A 17,597-nucleotide genomic window follows, 5' to 3' on the forward strand; every position below is an offset into this window, starting at 1 on the left:
TCTGTTTATAATGAGCTTAATGACTACAGCTGAAGTTGCGTTTGTTTCCAAAGCAAAATCAGGGGCAAACTCCTACAGACACAGGGTGATTTTCAGGAGACACACAGTGCATGAGAGGCAGGTGAATATTGCCCTCCCTGTACACCCCAGCTGGAAACGCTTTCAGAGCCTGGGTGTACCTGGGTCGCTTTCAGGGAGAAGGGCGGGATACAAATAAAGTTGTAGTTATTATTATTTGTATTGGCAACCTTCAGTCTCGAAAGACTATGGTATCGCGCTCTGAAAGTTGGTTCTGGCACAGCGTCTAGTGTGGCTGAAAAGGCCAATTTGGGAGTGACAATCCCTTCCACACCGGGAGCAAGTGCAGTCTGTCCCTGGTCTGTTTCCCTGGCTATGGGCCTTCCTTCTTTGCCTCTTTGCCTCAGACTGTTGGCCAAGTGTCTCTTCAAACTGGGAAAGGCCATGCTGCACAGCCTGCCTCCAAGCGGGCCGCTCAGAGGCCAGGGTTTCCCACCTGTTGAGGTCCACTCCTAAGGCCTTCAGATCCCTCTTGCAGATATCCTTGTATCGCAGCTGTGGTCTACCTGTAGGGCGCTTTCCTTGCGCGAGTTCACCATAGAGGAGATCCTTTGGAATCCGGCCATCATCCATTCTCACGACATGACCGAGCCAACGCAGGCGTCTCTGTCTCAGCAGTGCATACGTGCTAGGGATTCCAGCACGTTCCAGGACTGTGTTGTTTGGAACTTTGTCCTGCCAGGTGATGCCGAGAATGCGTCGGAGGCAGCGCATGTGGAAAGCGTTCAGTTTCCTCTCCTGTTGTGAGCGGAGAGTCCATGACTATTTATTATTATTATTATTATTATTATTATTATTATTATTATTATTATCTGCTTGCGTGAGTTTGACCACTAGGTGCAGATTTATTCATGTTTACGCAGGTCATCCCAGGGGCTGTTCATGAGCTGAAGGAGGTAATGGGCCCCAAGCCCCCATTTTGCGCATGGCTCTAGTTGGGGGACCAGGGGTAGGTAGGGAGAGGGAATTCTTAGAAGATCCAAAGCAGATCCCACAGACCTGACATCTGCCCAGAAGTGCAAGTAATAGGCTGAGGGACAGGCGAAGCCAATCTCTTCCAGAAAATGTGCCCCCCCCCCAGTTTTGCTTTGATGCGCACATGAAACTCCACAAAGGACACTTTGGAATGACAAGGGACAGCCCTGGGAGCAGCCCCCTCCCCTTGGGTTGGCCCTCAAATGATCGTCTGCAATGGTGCCTGGAGGCAGGCAAGTGGTGCCTTCATCTTCTGCCCAATGGTCATTTTCCGTTTATGCCAGCCCTGCAAGGCCCCTGGGCCCTGATTCCTTTGGCTTATCTAGCTGCTTCTCGTGTTTTCTTTCCAGGTTATGGCACATCAGGGTTGTGAAAATGGACGCTTCACTTCCTCTGGAGATTGCTGCAACCTCTGCCCACCAGGCTACGGAGTGACAGTTCCCTGTGGAAGCTCGAACACCAAGTGTGAACCGTGCAAAGAAAGTAAGTGTGAGAGAGTGGGGGAGGGAACCATGGCAATGCCATGCCACGCCTCAAGGGGGAAACGCATGCTAAAGTCCATCATTAGCGGGGCTGAAATCAAGACTGGTCTGGAAATGGTCCTTTGGTGTGAAAACGAAAGTCACTGGAAGCCACCCTGGCGTGTGACTGTGGTGTGAGGGGGAATTAACAGTGACCTGTTGCGCTGTTTCTCCACCCAAATTCTCCTCTTAGAGGTGTTTCTCTGCTCTCGTAGAAGCAGTTTGCTGCAAATAGTTGATTTGGGGGTCAACCACTGATAAGGAAAGTGATTGTCTGTGTCATAAGGGCACAAAGAGAAAGTGTCCAGGGACAGTTACGGCTGTTCTGGATGGTGCCCTTCAGAAGGTGGCTGTGTGTGGCAGCTTCTGTCATTGTCAATGCAGGCAGTACTGAAACATCATTGAAAATAAGGGGCCTGGCATTGCCCAATAGCTTCATAAGCAACTTAGAAGAGAGAGTGGAGGGATTTCTCCTCAAACTTGCAGATGATGCCAAACTGGATGGTGTCACTAAATCCCCAAGACCAGAGAGCAGGACCAAAGAACAGAGTCCAGGATGATCTTGACAGGATGGAAAACTGGTGAAATGCACACAAAATGCACTCCAGTTATATATAAATGTGAAATTTTGCATTTGGGTAGGAAGAATGAGAAGCTTACCTGAGGAGTAGTACAGTATGTGTGAACAAGATCTGGGTGTTGTAATGGACAATAAGCTAAACATGAGCCAGCAGTGTGATGAAGCAGAAAAGAAGGGGAATATAATTCTAGGCTGCACGGACAGATGTGTATTGTTGAAATGGAGAGGTAATGTACTGTACCCTGTACTCTGCCTTAGTCAGACCCCACCTCGACTATTGTGTTCAGTTTGCTTGTTTGAAAAATGGTTTGAACAGTGACTGGAATCTCATTCCAAAATCCTGTCCACTCCTGAGAACTGAGCCTCTGCCTCTATCGTCGATTACTTCAATGTGGCCTACTTGGGGCTACCCTTGAAGACTCTTTAAAAACTTCAGGGCTACTAAATGTAACTGGAAGGGTATTAACCAGACCTTTGTTAAGGTATAAGACCTTTGTTGCTCCAGTTGCATGGGTTGCCACTTTGTTGCTGGGTGTAACTCAAGGTGCTGGTGATTCCCCTCCAAGCCCTCCAACAGCCTAGGACTGAGGTATTTGAAGGATGCCTTCCTCGCACATGAATTTGCCTCTCTGAGGAGAGTCTTCAGGGAGGAGCCTTGTGGATTCCGCTCCTTTCCAAGGCTCAGGTCATGGTGACTTGCAAGACTTCCTGTGCACTGTCCACACAGTGTGGAACTTGCTCCTGTGCGTAGTGCAGTTGGCACCTTCCCTTTCTACCTGTCGGTGCCATTTGAAGACTGTTCCGTGTCACCAGGCCTTTGTTCGCCTGATACAGCCTGTCTCTAGTGTTGTATTGGTTTAGAATGATCTTTGCTTCTCTCTCCCTGTAAATAATTTCTGTCACTGCTGAAATTTTCTCAGGTTTATTGTGTTGTAATGTTGTAATTATTGTGATTGTGAGCGCCTTGAGACCTCGCAGAAAGGCAGGGTGCACATTTTTCAGATAAAACCAATGTATGGATTTATGGTAAGGTGTGTTTCTCTCAATGATAGATGTGACATTCTCCTCCATCGTCAGTGCCACAGAACCGTGCCAGCCGTGCTCAGTCTGCCCAGACCATGTGCCCATGGTGGATCCATGCACCCCAACCCATGACACCGTCTGTGCCATCAGCTGTCCCCGAAAGCACTACCTTCATGCAGGGAATGGAAGTCACAGTGGTGGGCAATGCCTCCCTTGCCAAGTGTGCCCGGAAGGCTACGGAGCTGTGAAACCATGTGGACCTAGCACTGACACCGTGTGCCAGGAATGCCCAGATGGCTACTACTCCGAAGATAAGAGCTCCTCAGAGCCTTGCCTCCCCTGTCGACTGGAATGTGGCAAGAGCGAGGTGATGATCCAGACCTGCACCCCTCTGACAGACATCCTTTGCATGGGTAAGTATCAGCAGGAGTGGGGCTAAGATTGTAGTGCAATGATGTTCTTCTGAAGTCATGATCTTCTGAAACCTGGGATGACCACCCACATGAGGTGGTCTCACAGATGCACAACTGGGTCTCCGTACACCTGAGGGTGGGGCTGCCTGTCTGCTCAACATGACCAAGACCTGTGCACAGCTTGAAAGTTTGTACAGTCCCGGGTTCAGTTCAAGGTGCGGCTTCATTTCTTTTATCTCTCTTGTTTTTTCAACAATCCCCTTGACACCTCTGCATGACGAAGGAAGAGAGTGTCTGTCCCCCAGAGCTCCCTCCTCCCAAGCTTAATTTGCCCAAGCACCATCTCTTTCTCCCCTCTGGTCTTTCAGGCTTTGTTTTTATAGTAACAGTTGCATTTTTTGTCTGCTACAACAGAGGCTCCTTGGGTTGTACCTAATCCCCCTTTTGTCCAAGATCCATGTCTTTAATCCCACTTGGCTGTGGTGGGTTGCAAGAGGGTTCTGTGTCTCTTCTGTCCTCTGCGCACAGGAACCTTCTCAAGTGCTGGGTATTCTGGCAGTGGTGGGTGTGCCCTAGAGAAGTGGGTGGCAGGGCTGGGGGGGGATCGGTAGCCATCTCGGAAGACAGGGTTGTTCCCCTCCTCCTGCTGGTTTGGCTGCCAAGCTCTGTGTGATCTCTCATCCCTCTGAGGCTGTTTCAGAAAGTTCAAATTATAGCCAGTGGGCTTTGTCTGTCCCTGGCATGGAGGGGAGGGGCTGTGGTGGGGAAGAGTGGGCATGAATGGGTCCTGAAACACAGGAGACTTGTGTGGTGTTTGCATTGCAAGAAAAAAGGGACCGAATAGAACAGCAGGGGGACTGTCTCCTGTCATCAGCTTATGGGAGACAGCCTGGCCGCTCTAGAGAGGTGCTCTTTCTTCCTTTGCTCCCCTTTGCCCCTGCAGGTGTGAAATGTTTTTAACAACCTGAAGCATTAAAATAAAGGGCTTGTGACCAGTTCAGAATCCAGTATTTGGGGAAGAGCTAGAGCAGTGCGAGCCCACTAATTTTGGCTAGTCAGGTCTGTGGCTTGGTTTGCACCTTTTTCCGGTGGTAGAGTCCTGAGGTGGGCGGAGTAGACTGTATCATTTCAGACTGCAGGTTTGGCATTAGCATTTTGATTGCAATTCTGTAAGGAAAACAAACCCCTTGCAAGCAGAAAGTTAGCTGGCAGGGAGGGTTGTACCTCTTGGGTACACAAATGCAACAGAATGAGATTGTGGGATTTGGGGCTGGCAGAGTAGATGGCACCTCTTCAGATGGGAGGGTACCATTTTTGAATGCTCCCCTACATAAAAACCTCAACCCTGCAAGTAGAAAACTAGCATGTCAGGGAGAAAGGGTATGACCCAACCCTATGTTAATTTTCCACGTGCAGAGAGTTTTTAATATAGGGGCATTCAGAAGTGATATCTCCCATCTGTAGTATGAAATTGAGGAGATGTAGGGTTTTATGTGGTTGCCTGGGTGTGGGCTTTGTTCTGCACATGCAACATCCTATCAGAGTGGGCCATTGGTGGGCCAACCTTTCCTTGCAAAACAAGAGCCAGTTCTAGCTCTTGTGAAAGCTGAGAGATGCCACAAGAGCTCTGGTCAGTTGCTTAATGTGAAAGAGGCCAAGCCAGTGCACTTGTGTGGAATGGACATGTGCAGCAGCGGAGGTGTGGAGTGGAGCAGGAGTTAGCTGACCAGAATGGCTGTTTTGGTTTGCTCTCAGCACGGAGAGTCTCTCAAGCAGCTTGGTGGCAATGGAGCTGGCACAGCAAGGAAGCAGCAATGGCACGCAACCTGCACATCCACTGTCGTGCCAGGGTGGCAGCCCACCAGCCTTGTAGGTACCAGCAGCTGCTGTTGGGCTCAGACCAAGGGCCTTGCCCTACCAAGAACTTGCAGTCAGATGCATGAAGGGCTGAGGGTCCAGGGAGCAGCCTGGCTGCTTCTCCTCCAGACACAAAGAAGTGGTGCCCTTGAGAAACTGCTGTCCTCCCTTATCCTCAAAGAGCTTCTCTGACCTTCCAGTACTAAGGGTTGCAGATAGCTGTGTTGACCCATTAGGAACAATTCACGCATCGTCACCTGGGAATCTCTTTCCCTGGAGCAAGCAAGCCTTTCCATTCTCCAGAGGCTTCCTAAGAAGAGCAAAAGGGGGATGGAGGGGTGGGGCTGCATTGTGGGTGTAATTCCCAAGTCTGCAGTGGTAACCATCTTAAATTTCTCCTGGGCTTGTAAGAAGGTCCTAAGCTGCAGGCAGAGAGGCTACAACACCCTGACCAGATCACTTCCCCCACCCCGTTCCCCACTGCTTTGCCAAGAATACAACTCCTACAAGCCCAGGACTCCATTCATTCATTCATTCATTCATTCATTCAAGCACTATTTATCCCGACTGACCAAGATCCAGGTCTACAGAGCTTGCGTCTTGAGTACACTTCTGTACTGCAGCAAGTCATGGACTCTTCGCTCACAACAGGAGAGGAAACTGAACGCTTTCCACATGCGCTGCCTCCGACGCATTCTCGACATCACCTGGCAGGACAAAGTTCCAAGCAACACAGTCCTGGAACGTGCTGGAATCCCTAGCATGTATGCACTGCTGAAACAGAGATGCCTGGGTTGGCTCGGTCATGTCGTGAGAATGGATGATGGCCGGATTCCAAAGGATCTCCTCTATGGAGAACTCGTGCAAGGAAAGCGCCCTACAGGTAGACCACAGCTGCGATACGAGGACATCTGCAAGAGGGATCTGAAGGCCTTAGGAGTGGACCTCAACAGGTGGGAAACCCTGGCCTCTGAGCGGCCTGCTTGGAGGCAGGCTGTGCAGCATGGCCTTTCCCAGTTTGAAGAGACACTTGGCCAACAGTCTGAGGCAAAGAGGCAAAAAAAGGAAGGCCCATAGCCAGGGAGACAGACCAGGGACAGACTGCACTTGCTCCCAGTGTGGAAGGGATTGACACTCCCGAATTGGCCTTTTCAGCCACACTAGATGCTGTTCCAGAACCACCTTTCAGAGCACGATACCAGAGTCTTTCGAGACTGAAGGTTGCCAACAACCCACAACCCTCCAATACGAGGAAAATTCAAGGCAACATACCCACACATACACACCACATGTCTGTTGCATCCTTCTTGATACGTGGCTGCAAGCATTCTGCTCTCCCTGTCACCCTGTCTCTGGGACACCATGGCAGCAGAGAACAGGGGGTCATGACAACTAACCCCCCACTATTGGCACCCCCGTAGTCAGGATGCTATGGACCCCGAGAACAAAGAGGCCTGTCCCCACCCCCTGCATAGTCTCACTCAGAGGCCAGCTGGTGATGAAGAACGAAGCAAAAGAGTGAGAAGAAGGGATCCCTCTGTACTGACCAAGGGACAACCAGTGTGATGGATTCAAAGGTTTTATTGCACATGCTCAAAGGCAGAGCAGGATCTGAAAGAGAAACAAACAGATGGGGTTGCCAACTATCTTCTCCCAGCAGGGTTGCTGTGCCATGGCAAGTGATCTGGCAGACCTCAAAGGAGCAGGTGTCAGTGAGGTCTGACTGCACCAATTATACCTGTTATAGGTCTGTCATGGAGTTTGGAAAGCCACAGGGCCTGACTGGGACAAGTAGGGCAGCAGCTGGCCTCACCCTGGCCGCTGCAGGCAGGCTGTAGGCTTCCCTGGGGGTCTGCACAGGGGCTCCATCTATGGAACAGCTGCGGGTGGGGGGGGGGGAGAGAAACACACAGTGTAGCAAGGCATAGCCATAACACCTGTTCTCTGGATCAAGTTGCCTGCCTGGTGTTTGTGGGGTTGGGGGAGCAGTGCCACCCAACTGCATGGGCAGTTGTGCTCTGTCGGGAGTGGGAACAGCGGGCTCAGAATATTGCTTTCTTCTCTTGGAGGAGGGGGCTGCCGTGCTGAGGTTTCCTGCTGTTTCCCCTTCCCATTGTGCCCCGTGGGTTCTTCTGCTTCCTGTGCCAACTCTGTAATTGGTGTCACGTTTTTCTGGTATCAGGGAGGGGCTGTTTCTGGTCTACAGAAACTGTGGAAATGGTGTACGTTAACTCCTTGGCCTGCGCACCGTCCATCTAGGATTGGGCTGTTAGCCACAACCCCACACCAGGTTTCAGTTGATGAGGTAGGAGCACATCCTTGAGATGCTTTCACAGTATGAACTGAGGCGCACTAATGGTGATGGTGTTTGCTTTCGCCATTGATGCTGTTGGCAGCACATACTGCAGCCCTTTGCACATGGAGGGCAAATCCAGCAAACTGTGACACAGGGCCCAATCCTATTCATTCTTCCTGTGCTGGTGCAGCCATGCCAGTGGGGTGTGCACTGCATCCTGTGGTGGGGAGGCAGTCATGGAGGCCTCCTCAAGGTATGGGAACATTTGTTGCCTTACCTCGGGGCTGCATTGTGGTTGCACCGGTGCTGGAAAGTTGAATAGGGTTGGGCACCTAGTAAGTGGCCTGTCAGCTCTCAAAGCTACCAGGATCAGTGCTGGAATGCCTGTCCTGTCCTGGAATGCTGGCCAGGTTCAGGGGACTTTCTCAAACTTTCAACACCCAAGGCAGCCAAAGAGTTAAGCCAATGAATAACCTGCACAGCTCATGGCCATGTGTTCAAGTTCACAGGCTTAAGGATGGAGAGCAATTTTCAGCTCCTTTCCAGCCTCTGCGCGAATATCCCCTCATTTCATCTTTACTGCTAGACTAGACTAAGAATCCCCATTGGAACATGGACAAAAGAAGCATCTGTGGTCAAGAAGTTCCCCATGTGCCTTTTTGTACATCAACTGTCTGTGACATTTAGGGCGGTTGTGGCTATTTCTTAGAACAGTGATTTTCAACCTTTTTTTTGTCTCATGGCACACTGACAAGGTACTAAAATTGTCAAGGCACTCCATCAATTTTTGGACATTTGACAAAGCACACCTTGCTGTGGGTGGGGGCCTCATATCCCCAATGGTCCTATTAATAAATGACTCTCCACCAAACTCCCGCGGCACACCTGGGGACCATTCATGGCACACCAGTGTGCCATGGCACACTGGTTGAAAATGGCTGCCTTAGAAGCAGGGGAAGAGGGGCAATGAGCAGTTCACCCTTCTAGTCCTTGCACTTCTTGTGCAGCATCTAAATCAGGAGCTCACTATAGTGTGCTGTGTGGTCTGTGTGCACTTCTGGAGCTCACGCATCTCGCTTTGGGAAGAGATGTGGTAGTTCCAACTTTGACCATTCTGTGTAGCATCCTGTAAAGCAAGAACATGTGCACTTTCTCTGTGGTGGGATGCATGCACACCGAATGGAGGGAAATGGGTGGCACTTTGTCTGCACAGGAAATGCCCTCTTGCTTTCTTTCCCCCACTTTTATGTCATGTCATTCCTTTACACCACAATTTTGGATTTTTGCAACAGCTATTTTCTGCGATTGCTGCTTTGCTTCTGTTCCACCTCTTGTCAGAAGTTGTGTGTCAGCTGCCCTTTGCAACATCCACCTTTCCCCTGCTTAAGGCTCCTGGTTGTGTTTGTTTGCAGACAAAGAACTGCAGATCCTGAAGCGCACAGAGGGGGACCCCCGAAGCGAGTTCCCTAAAAGGACGCCACTTTTGGACTCAGAGGGCAGCGCTTCCCCCAATTCCTCCTCCTCGGAGTTTGTGCCTCCATTGGCCGAGGACAACAGCAAGAACATCATCCCTGTCTACTGCTCCATCTTGGCCGCTGTGGTGGTGGGACTCCTGGCCTACGTGGCTTTCAAATGGTACGTCTGCCTACCTCTGGTGGGGACGGGCTGTGGCTGTGGGATGTTCCAGGACCTGACGCACAGGCTGCAGGCATGGGAGGAGGCGGGCTCAAGCCTGGCCTTCTTCTTGGCATCACATATTTTACAGCAAGGAAGCCGTAAAGCTCTTCTCTTAGGAAAAGCCAAATGCCACCCCATTTGGACTGCCCAGCAGTAACCTCAGGGTGTCTGGGTCATGCGAGGCTGAGCAAAGTGGGGGGGAGGTGTTCATGGTGAAGCTGTGGCTGTCAGACTAGGGAGGGGTTTGAATTCCTTCTGCACAGGACATGAGTGCATCATGGAGAATCCTCCCTGCAGCGAGCGTGTCTTTCTTACGCCGCCAGGCATGTGAGCCTCTGTGCTGGAACTGGGCGGTGCTGGTCCAAGGCTTCGCCCTTTCTCGTGTCCAGAAAGGTGTTCCGTCCTTGTGGACAGGCAGATGAGTGGGCTGCTGCTGTGTCAGTGCAGCTGTAGACAGGCTCGCTCTCACAATCTGCACAAGCACACACCCCTATTCACGACAGGAGCAGTGGGGCCGCGCAAGGCCAGCCCTTGGGTCCCCCGCTGTGTCCGGCTGGCTGCTGGGGCCTGGCTTCTGAATAGGATTAGGCTCTCTCTGGGCTCTGTGGGCCGAGATTAGGCCGGCCTCTTCTCTGTGCGGGGAGGGAGGCTGAGATTAATGGGCCTCGGCTGAAAGGGTTCCCAGCCACTTGCTGTTCTATTGGAAAGAGCAAAGCTCCTTCTTTGTGCCCGTCCTCGGTGCAGATTTATTTCCCCCACGCAGGCCACTCTTTATATTCCTCTCACACGAATGAACGGACCCCAAGCCAAGGCCCTCCTCCTGATCCTCTGTGAATTATGGCTGGCTGCCATCGCCAGGACCCCCTCACATGACCTTGTCTGGTTCTGAAACTCCACCTCGCCACCCACCCACCCACCCACCCACCCACAAAGGCCTGTGCTGTGCTCTGCTGCCCGCCGGCCTCCCTCTGAGCCCAGCCTTGGCCTGCTGAAGAGGTGGGAGCGGAAGAGGCTGACTTTTCAGCTTCCTGTCCATTTCTTCCTCCCATCTGTAGAGGGGGAGGCAGCGCTGGAGAAGGACCACCATTTGCCTCAGTGCCTTTTCAGGGGCAGGTCTCTCACATGTCAGGGCAGCCCATGAGACTGCAGGCCACACGCCTGTGCTTTCACAGCACATGTGTGCGCACCTGGAACTGGCTGCTAGACTCCAGAGCCCCCATGGTCAGAGTTGCTGGGGAAAACAGTGGAGAGAGGGTGGTTGTTTTCCACCCTTTGTCCAAGAAGCTGAGAGCAGTGTACGCAGTTCATCCTCTCCTTTCAACCTTACAACAACCCTACGAGGTAGGTTAGGCTGAATGATCATAACTGGCTGATGGTGAGCTTCTTGGTTGAGTGGGAGGTCAAACTCAGTCTCTCCAACCTTAGTTCAGTATTCCAGTCTCGACACCTCCTGAATCTCTTCCTGCTGGGGCAACTCTTGTTTGGCATGTTCAGGGCAAATTTGGCTCTCCAGTGGCTGCTCTTAGAGCGCATCACCTGGGCCTCCATGCACAACAGTTAGAGCTGATTCACACGCTGATTGCAGGATGACTGTTGCATCCTGTAACTGCCTGCATGTGTGAATAGATCGAAGGAGAGCCAGGATGGTGTATTGGTTTGGGAATTGGACTTCGATCCAGATTCAAATCTTGCTTGGCCATGAAGCTTCCTAGGTGGCCTTGGACCAGTCACCTACCTTATAGGGTTGTTGTGAGAACAGAAGGAAGGGAGGAACCAGGCACACTACCCTGAGCTCCTTGGAGGAAGGGCAGGATAAGAATATGAAAAAGCATATCACAGACAGAACTTCTTTCCAAAGATGTAATTTCACACCTTCAGCTGCAAGGCACCCACAGGACTGCAGCAGCAAGGAGGGTTGGTACCAACTTGGGGGCTGTGCCCTTCTGTGGGGCCTTTTGCAATGCAAAGGCTGTACATATGGTCACTTTCTCCCTTTCTTTGGCTGCTCTCCCATCCCATGCAAGGGGCTGTTTGCACGCTATGATGGGGCTCCCTGCAAGACTTAGTGCTTTGCACCCCCTCTAGCTACACCACTGGCCCCTGGCATCACTGGACCCTGGGAGCTTGTGCCCAGGTGGGCCCAGTCTCTGATGCTGTCACAGACATCAGGTATTGTGGGTGGACCATCACAGATACAAAAGTACAGGCAGGCCTCCCATTTTGCTGCCCATCTCAGTGAAGTCAGGTCATTTCCCACCTGCAGATCTTACTCTATTGTGCAGGCATCAAGCAGTGGCAGACCTCCCATTTAGCTGATGGGGCAAATGCCCCAGGCATGGAGCCTTGCGTGCCTTTAAGACCCTGCTGAAGCCTCTCTGAGGTTCCCAACAGGGGCAGAAAGTGTGCTTCCGGTTTTCCAGAAGCACAGTTTAAAGTGGGGGAACCCTCAGGAGGCTTCCCCGATGCGTCCTGGAGTCGCGCAAGGCTCCAGGTAAGCGGGGGGGGGGGACAGATTGGGTGGGTGGGTGGTGGCATCGCGGGCCTTTGCCTGGGGCACGGGGCTGGGGAGGTCCGCCACTGGCATCAAGTGAAGAATGTGAACCAGGCCTGAGCACTGAGTCATCCAGTGGATGCAATCGCAGTACCTTTGGGGGTTTGTGAGTCCTACTTCAATGAACACTTTAGGCCAGAAATGGCCACCTGGACATCTTTTTCAGGCAAATTTTAATTACAAAATTGTAGGGTAGCCCATTAAGGAAACAAATCCCACAAAACGGTTGCTTGTCTCCTTTACTGTGTTGAGCTGGACTGTCCCAGGGCTAGTTTGTCACCTTCTTTGGGTGCATCTCATTGGGGCCCGGAAGTGGAGCAAGAGCTCTGTGCACTGACACAGCGTCTCAGCAGTGCCAGCCCCACACACCTCGCAAGGGAGGGCAGCAGAGCCAGAGGGTGGGGCTGGTTGGGGGCCGTGGGGGCAGCCCTGCTCCTCTTCCTCACGTTGACCAAACAAGAAGTGGAAGAGGCAAGAGGAAGGACTAAGTGAGCAAGCATTTTAGTTCCTCAGAGGGGGAAAGACTCTCTGGCTTGGGCATGTCTCTTTCTGTGTTTGCACAACTTTCTATGGCAAGGGAGTGTCACTGAATCAGATGATAGTCAGAGCTTGGATTGTGGGGGGAGGCCTGACCCCTCAGCCACTCTTTGGAAAAGACCACAGGACTTGGGGGGTGAGCTGTCTTCCTGCGGACCCGCCTCTCTTTTCCCTACAACCCAAGCACTGCTGACAATCTTGCTTCCTCATCCTCATGCAGGCTGCAGCCCCCTTCCTCCTTTTCCCCTCCAGTCTTCACTCCTCCCCCCTCTCCTGCCCAGCTGTTTCCCACTCGGCCAGCCATGCACTCCTCCTCCCCCGGGCCTGCATTTCAGGGCCATCTGTCTTAAGATGCCGGCAGGGGAGAGCATCAACTGCCGCCTCATTATCCCAGCCTTTGAGGGCCTGTGGAGAAAAGAGGCACTCTTTCTCCCCCCCCCCCACTGCCAGAGACGTTTTCTAAAGTGCAGATGAGCAGGGAGTCACCTTCCCCATTCCACCCACATGGCCGTGTGTGTGGAGGGGCAGAGGGAGAGCAGGGGCATCTGGACACTTGGCTAGGGGGTGTCTCTGTGTTGTGGGTATTTTGGACACAGTTCTCCCTCCTGACGTTTTCCTTCCCCGATCTTGCTGCAGCTGGAGCACATGCAGGCAGAAGCAGCAGCTGGCCAAGGCCCGGGTGGGTGAGCTGGCCACTTCCCCGGAAGGCGAGAAGCTCCACAGTGACAGCGGAGTCTTCCTCGACACGCACAGCCTCCAGGAGCACCACCCTCTCAACAAGGGTAAGGGCTTCAGTGCGGCCTGTCAATGCCGGCAGCGGCCTGTCAACTGGAAGCCCATCCCAAGCAGGAGAGGGCACTTGGCCGTTGAGTATTTGGCATACCCAAGGAGGGTCGCCTGCTTCTGCAGCTGCGCACAGCCGTGTTTCAGAAGCTGGCTCTTTGTTCCTCCGTAGTAGTGTGGAGAAGCAGAATTCATCCAGTAAATATTCACACAGTTGCCAGTTACACTACGATCCCTCTGTTTTGCAGCAATTACACCTAGGTGTATACACAGGAAAGAGCTGCATATTCTTCCCTGGCACTGCCCCCATTCTCCCTTCTCTTCCTGTTTTAGACTGTGGGCACATCAGGGCAGAGACCTACAACTTCTTCTGCTGTAAAGTGCCAGGGACACGATCAGTGCTGATGAATACATTGGGCCCCTGGTATCTGGAGGATCTGTTCCCAGACACACACACACCCCACGGATACCGATTTCCACGGAATCCGCAGAGAAGCCTGGCCAGAAGTACCTTTCAGAAGGCTCCAGCAGGCCGTCTGAGGCCCTCCCACGTGGGCTTGCGATCCGCATTGAATCAAACCAGCAGATTGCAAGCCTGCGTATGATGAGGGCCAACTCCACTTATCTTCCAGTCCAGCTGTCCCATCTCTTCCATGGGCTAGCCTGGGTGGCAGTTGAGTTCTGCCTTCACTCCCATCAGCAGGTCACCACTGTCTCCACCAGCCCTGGATGACCCATGTGTGGGTGGCTTGTCCAAAGGCAGCCATACACACAAAAATCATACATGCATTTGCCAGGATGGCCATGTTATAAGCCATTCCATTCTCAAAGAGACAATAGAGGTGTGAGCAATGTGCAGCTCCACCTGGTGGACCAGATCCAGAGCACTCCTCCACATCATCCTCTGGTGTCCCTGTCACGAGTGATCACCTGAGATGGAGACAACTGATTATTTTGGCTGCTTCCGCCCTTCCATCATTCACTTCCATTTCCTGCTGCTGCCATCACAGAAACCTTCCTAATGACCCTGAATTTTGCCAGCATTCCATCCTTGTTGGTTTATTATTTCTACAACACCTTCCCACTACATTGCCCATTGCTCAACAAAGTCAGATCATCAAAAGGCAAGACACTGTTGCAAGGAGCTTACAGTGAAGGTGAGGAGGGAATGGGTGGTTGTGAAAGGCCAGGGAAACGAGGACTGCCGTCAGTTTTGAGTTGAGGACTGAAGGGAGAGAAGGGTGAGCTACGTGCCAGCTTACTGGGTGCCTGGGCCTAGACCCTGCATCGGAGCTCTTGGCACCTCTGCCCACCGATGGTTCTTTGGGTGCCACTGATATTGATGGTTCATAGGCCCCAGAACCCTTTAGCACCACTGACTGCCTGAACCTGGCACCATCCCAGTCATGCCTGCTTGCAAGGAAGTCCTTCCAGGCACAGGGGGCAATGTGGGAGAATGGGCAGAGCCATTCAAGGAAGCTGGAAACCTTTGGGCAGTTGTAGATGGTACTGTGGGAGGGAAAAACAGTGCACAGGTTGTTCGTTTTCTGCAGCCCTGTCCATTTTGCCATTTTTGTGGCAGGACTGGCCGAAATAGCACTCTGTGCAGGCAAATGGGAAGACACCTTATAGCTTCTCTATATCCAGCCTCTCTCTGATGCTCTCTCTCTCTCTCTCTCTGCCTCCCCACAAACAGTGCACAAGCTTGAAGCCCGGCTCTATATGAACCTCTCACCCCATAAACAGGAGGAGGTGGAGCAGCTGCTGGAAAGCCCAGGCCACGGCAAAGACTGGCGCTCTCTGGCCAACCACCTGGGCTACGAGGAGGAGACCATCGAAACCTTTGGCAGGGGGGAAGCCCCGGCCCACACACTGCTCTCTGATTGGTCGACCAAGGAGGGGGCCACCGTGGAGGCCCTGTGCACAGCCCTGGCCGCCATTGAGCGTGCGGATGTGGCCGAGAACTTGTGCAGCCCCACCGAGGTCAGCTCTGTGGTGTGACAAAGCTGCTTGCCCAGCAGGGGGACTGGTGAGGAGAGTCTGGAGGGTGGCTATGAAAAAGGGAAATGGGGATGAAGGGGGAGGGGGGACATTTTGTTACTGTAAGGTGATGCTTTTTTTTATTTACAAAAATAGACAAATGACAAGGACTTGAGCAAACAACCAACTACGAACAGTGGACAATTCTGGGACGCTTGAATGCCACTACAGCATGGTGGCTGCATGCGCTGCGGGTACCATAGAGAGCAAACTCTGCTGTTCATTGGGGAGGCTGGAAGGTCCTTCCTGCTGGTTGGTTTGTGGCCCTCTGACATCCGGACTGTAGTTGGTGGGGGAGGGAAGCTAGTTTGTGGTTTCGCCTTCCTTGCCAAAAGCCGTTGGGCTAGGTGGCCTTCCATATTCCCGGCAGAATTCTATACCCAGAACTCTGTCTCCTGTGCGTCTGCAGACATATGGAGCCAGGCAGCTGTGCAACTGGGTGACCAATCCAGCTCCTTGCAAGACTCAGCTTTCATCTCTCCCAGCACGTGGGCTTGCTCTTGAGAGCACATGACCTGGCACCTTGCTGAAGGAAGCAGAGGCAAGTCTGGGAATCCAAGTACGCCGTCTTGAATTCCATGACGGAAGAGAGGCTGGACCTGAATACAAAAAACACGTTTCGTAGGACGTCTCCTCTGCATTCCTGGCAGAACCACAGGCAATTATGCAAAACAAGTCAGGCACCATGAAACTATCACGGCTGGTAATGATTCTTTTGACAGTGATGGGAGTGTCTTCTGCTCCTCACCAAAAGGGTCCTTGTCCTGATTCCTTCTTGGCAGCCTTACACCACAAAGGCTGCCTTCTCTTCTGTTGCCTTAAAACAGAATCCTTTGCCTGCTGGCTTCAGGGGACCACTGGTAAGCCACAGAGTCTGCACAAACCTCATGGGCAGGATTTGGGCACCAAAAGATCATTTGGATCCCCTGCTATTTTTCAGCAAGGAAGGGGCCCATCACCAACCCCGAGAAGCCCTCCACTCTCTGCACTTGGACTCTGAAGTTTGTTCAGCTAGAGAGATGGCGAAGAGATACAGAGTAAGAGGCCATGAAAGTGGACTTTATTTGCACCATTTATCGAGATGCTTTCCTGAGCATAAAATCTGGATGATGTTTGTGCGCAGTGCCAGTTTTTGAGGGGTTGATGACATGTTGGCCGTTATGGACTCTGCTGAACAGAAAGGCTTGCAGCAGCCTTGAACCCAATGAGGGTGGACCACCTCTCTCAGTTATGTGGGGGGGGGGGCTGCACTGGCGATCCCTGGAGTGAGGGAGGCATGAAGTGTTGCAATTGGCATGTAAGCCTTGTGCACATGTGCACAGTGGCTATAGGATGGCCCCTGTGTCATGTGACTTTGCCGCAAAAAAGCCACATTGCACAAAGAACCCTGTTTAGAAAGGCATTTGGGGGGGCTCTACCCTGAGTTGGAGTGGACCTGCTTCTTGTTCCGAGTGCCCAGTGCCCGTGTTTCAGTAGAAGAGAACCATCTTGACATCTCCTTGAAATTCAGCTCAGCACCAGAAAAGCTGGAGAAGCACCCTTTCTTCTCACTAGTGTGCAAGCGCGCAGAGAGGCACCATACAGAGCCTGAAGCAGCTGTTCAGCTTGTGCAAGTGGCTTCTCGCACATGCACAGCGCCGACTTTTGTAAAGCCTCCGGTAATGGTTGCCCCTGGATGCTCTGGAGGGCTGAGAGAGCAGGTGGCCTCTCCAGAGCCAAGTTAAACAGAATTTCTGGCTCTCTTTCAGAGGCTGAGCCTGTTTTGTAGGACAAACGTAAGCCCATGTTCTCTGTGCTCCTCTCTGCAGAAAAAGCTTTCTCTCCCAGCAAGTGTCCAGCAGCAAAGAAATTTTGGTGCCTTTAGGAAAAGAAAAGAGAGCAAGATATTTTTCAGACCAGTAATTCTCAGGCTGTGCAGTGAGAGAGAATAAGGTTGCAATCCTAACTCACTTTCCAGCCCCAACATAAGAGCAGTGCAGCTCCAAGGTAAGGGAACGAACATTCCCTTACCTTGAGGAGGCCTCCGTGACTGCTACACAACTGCAGGATGCAGCACACACCCCATTGGCACTGCTATGCCAGTGCTGGAAAGCTGGTTAGGATTTGGGCCTCCTTTAACCAATCAAAGCCTCCAATAAGCCTTTTAAGGCTTCCTTACATCTACTGTACTCCATTTAAGGAGTGTCCCTTGCCTCTCTGAATGATGTACTGTTCTAACCTTACCATCTCCACAAAGCTTCTGGTTGGGGAGTGCAACTCTGGCATG

General features: G+C 52.2%; 1 protein-coding gene across 1 annotated transcript in view; it reads left to right on the forward strand.

Annotated features, from left to right (window-relative positions):
* Positions 1–15,292, forward strand: part of LOC136652111 (tumor necrosis factor receptor superfamily member 16-like) — a 36,603-nt gene extending 21,311 nt beyond the window's left edge. Inside the window, exons 2-6 of the mRNA XM_066628989.1 lie at positions 1,404–1,536; positions 3,207–3,590; positions 9,156–9,378; positions 13,145–13,290; positions 14,988–15,292. Of these exons, the coding sequence (XP_066485086.1) occupies positions 1,407–1,536; positions 3,207–3,590; positions 9,156–9,378; positions 13,145–13,290; positions 14,988–15,292 (1,188 nt within the window). The 5' untranslated portion in view covers positions 1,404–1,406. The remainder of the gene's footprint in view (positions 1–1,403; positions 1,537–3,206; positions 3,591–9,155; positions 9,379–13,144; positions 13,291–14,987) is intronic.
* The last annotated feature ends 2,305 nt before the right edge of the window (positions 15,293–17,597 follow it).

This window comes from Tiliqua scincoides, chromosome 5 (genome assembly GCF_035046505.1).
Source record: "Tiliqua scincoides isolate rTilSci1 chromosome 5, rTilSci1.hap2, whole genome shotgun sequence".
Taxonomy (NCBI): Eukaryota; Metazoa; Chordata; class Lepidosauria; order Squamata; family Scincidae; genus Tiliqua; species Tiliqua scincoides.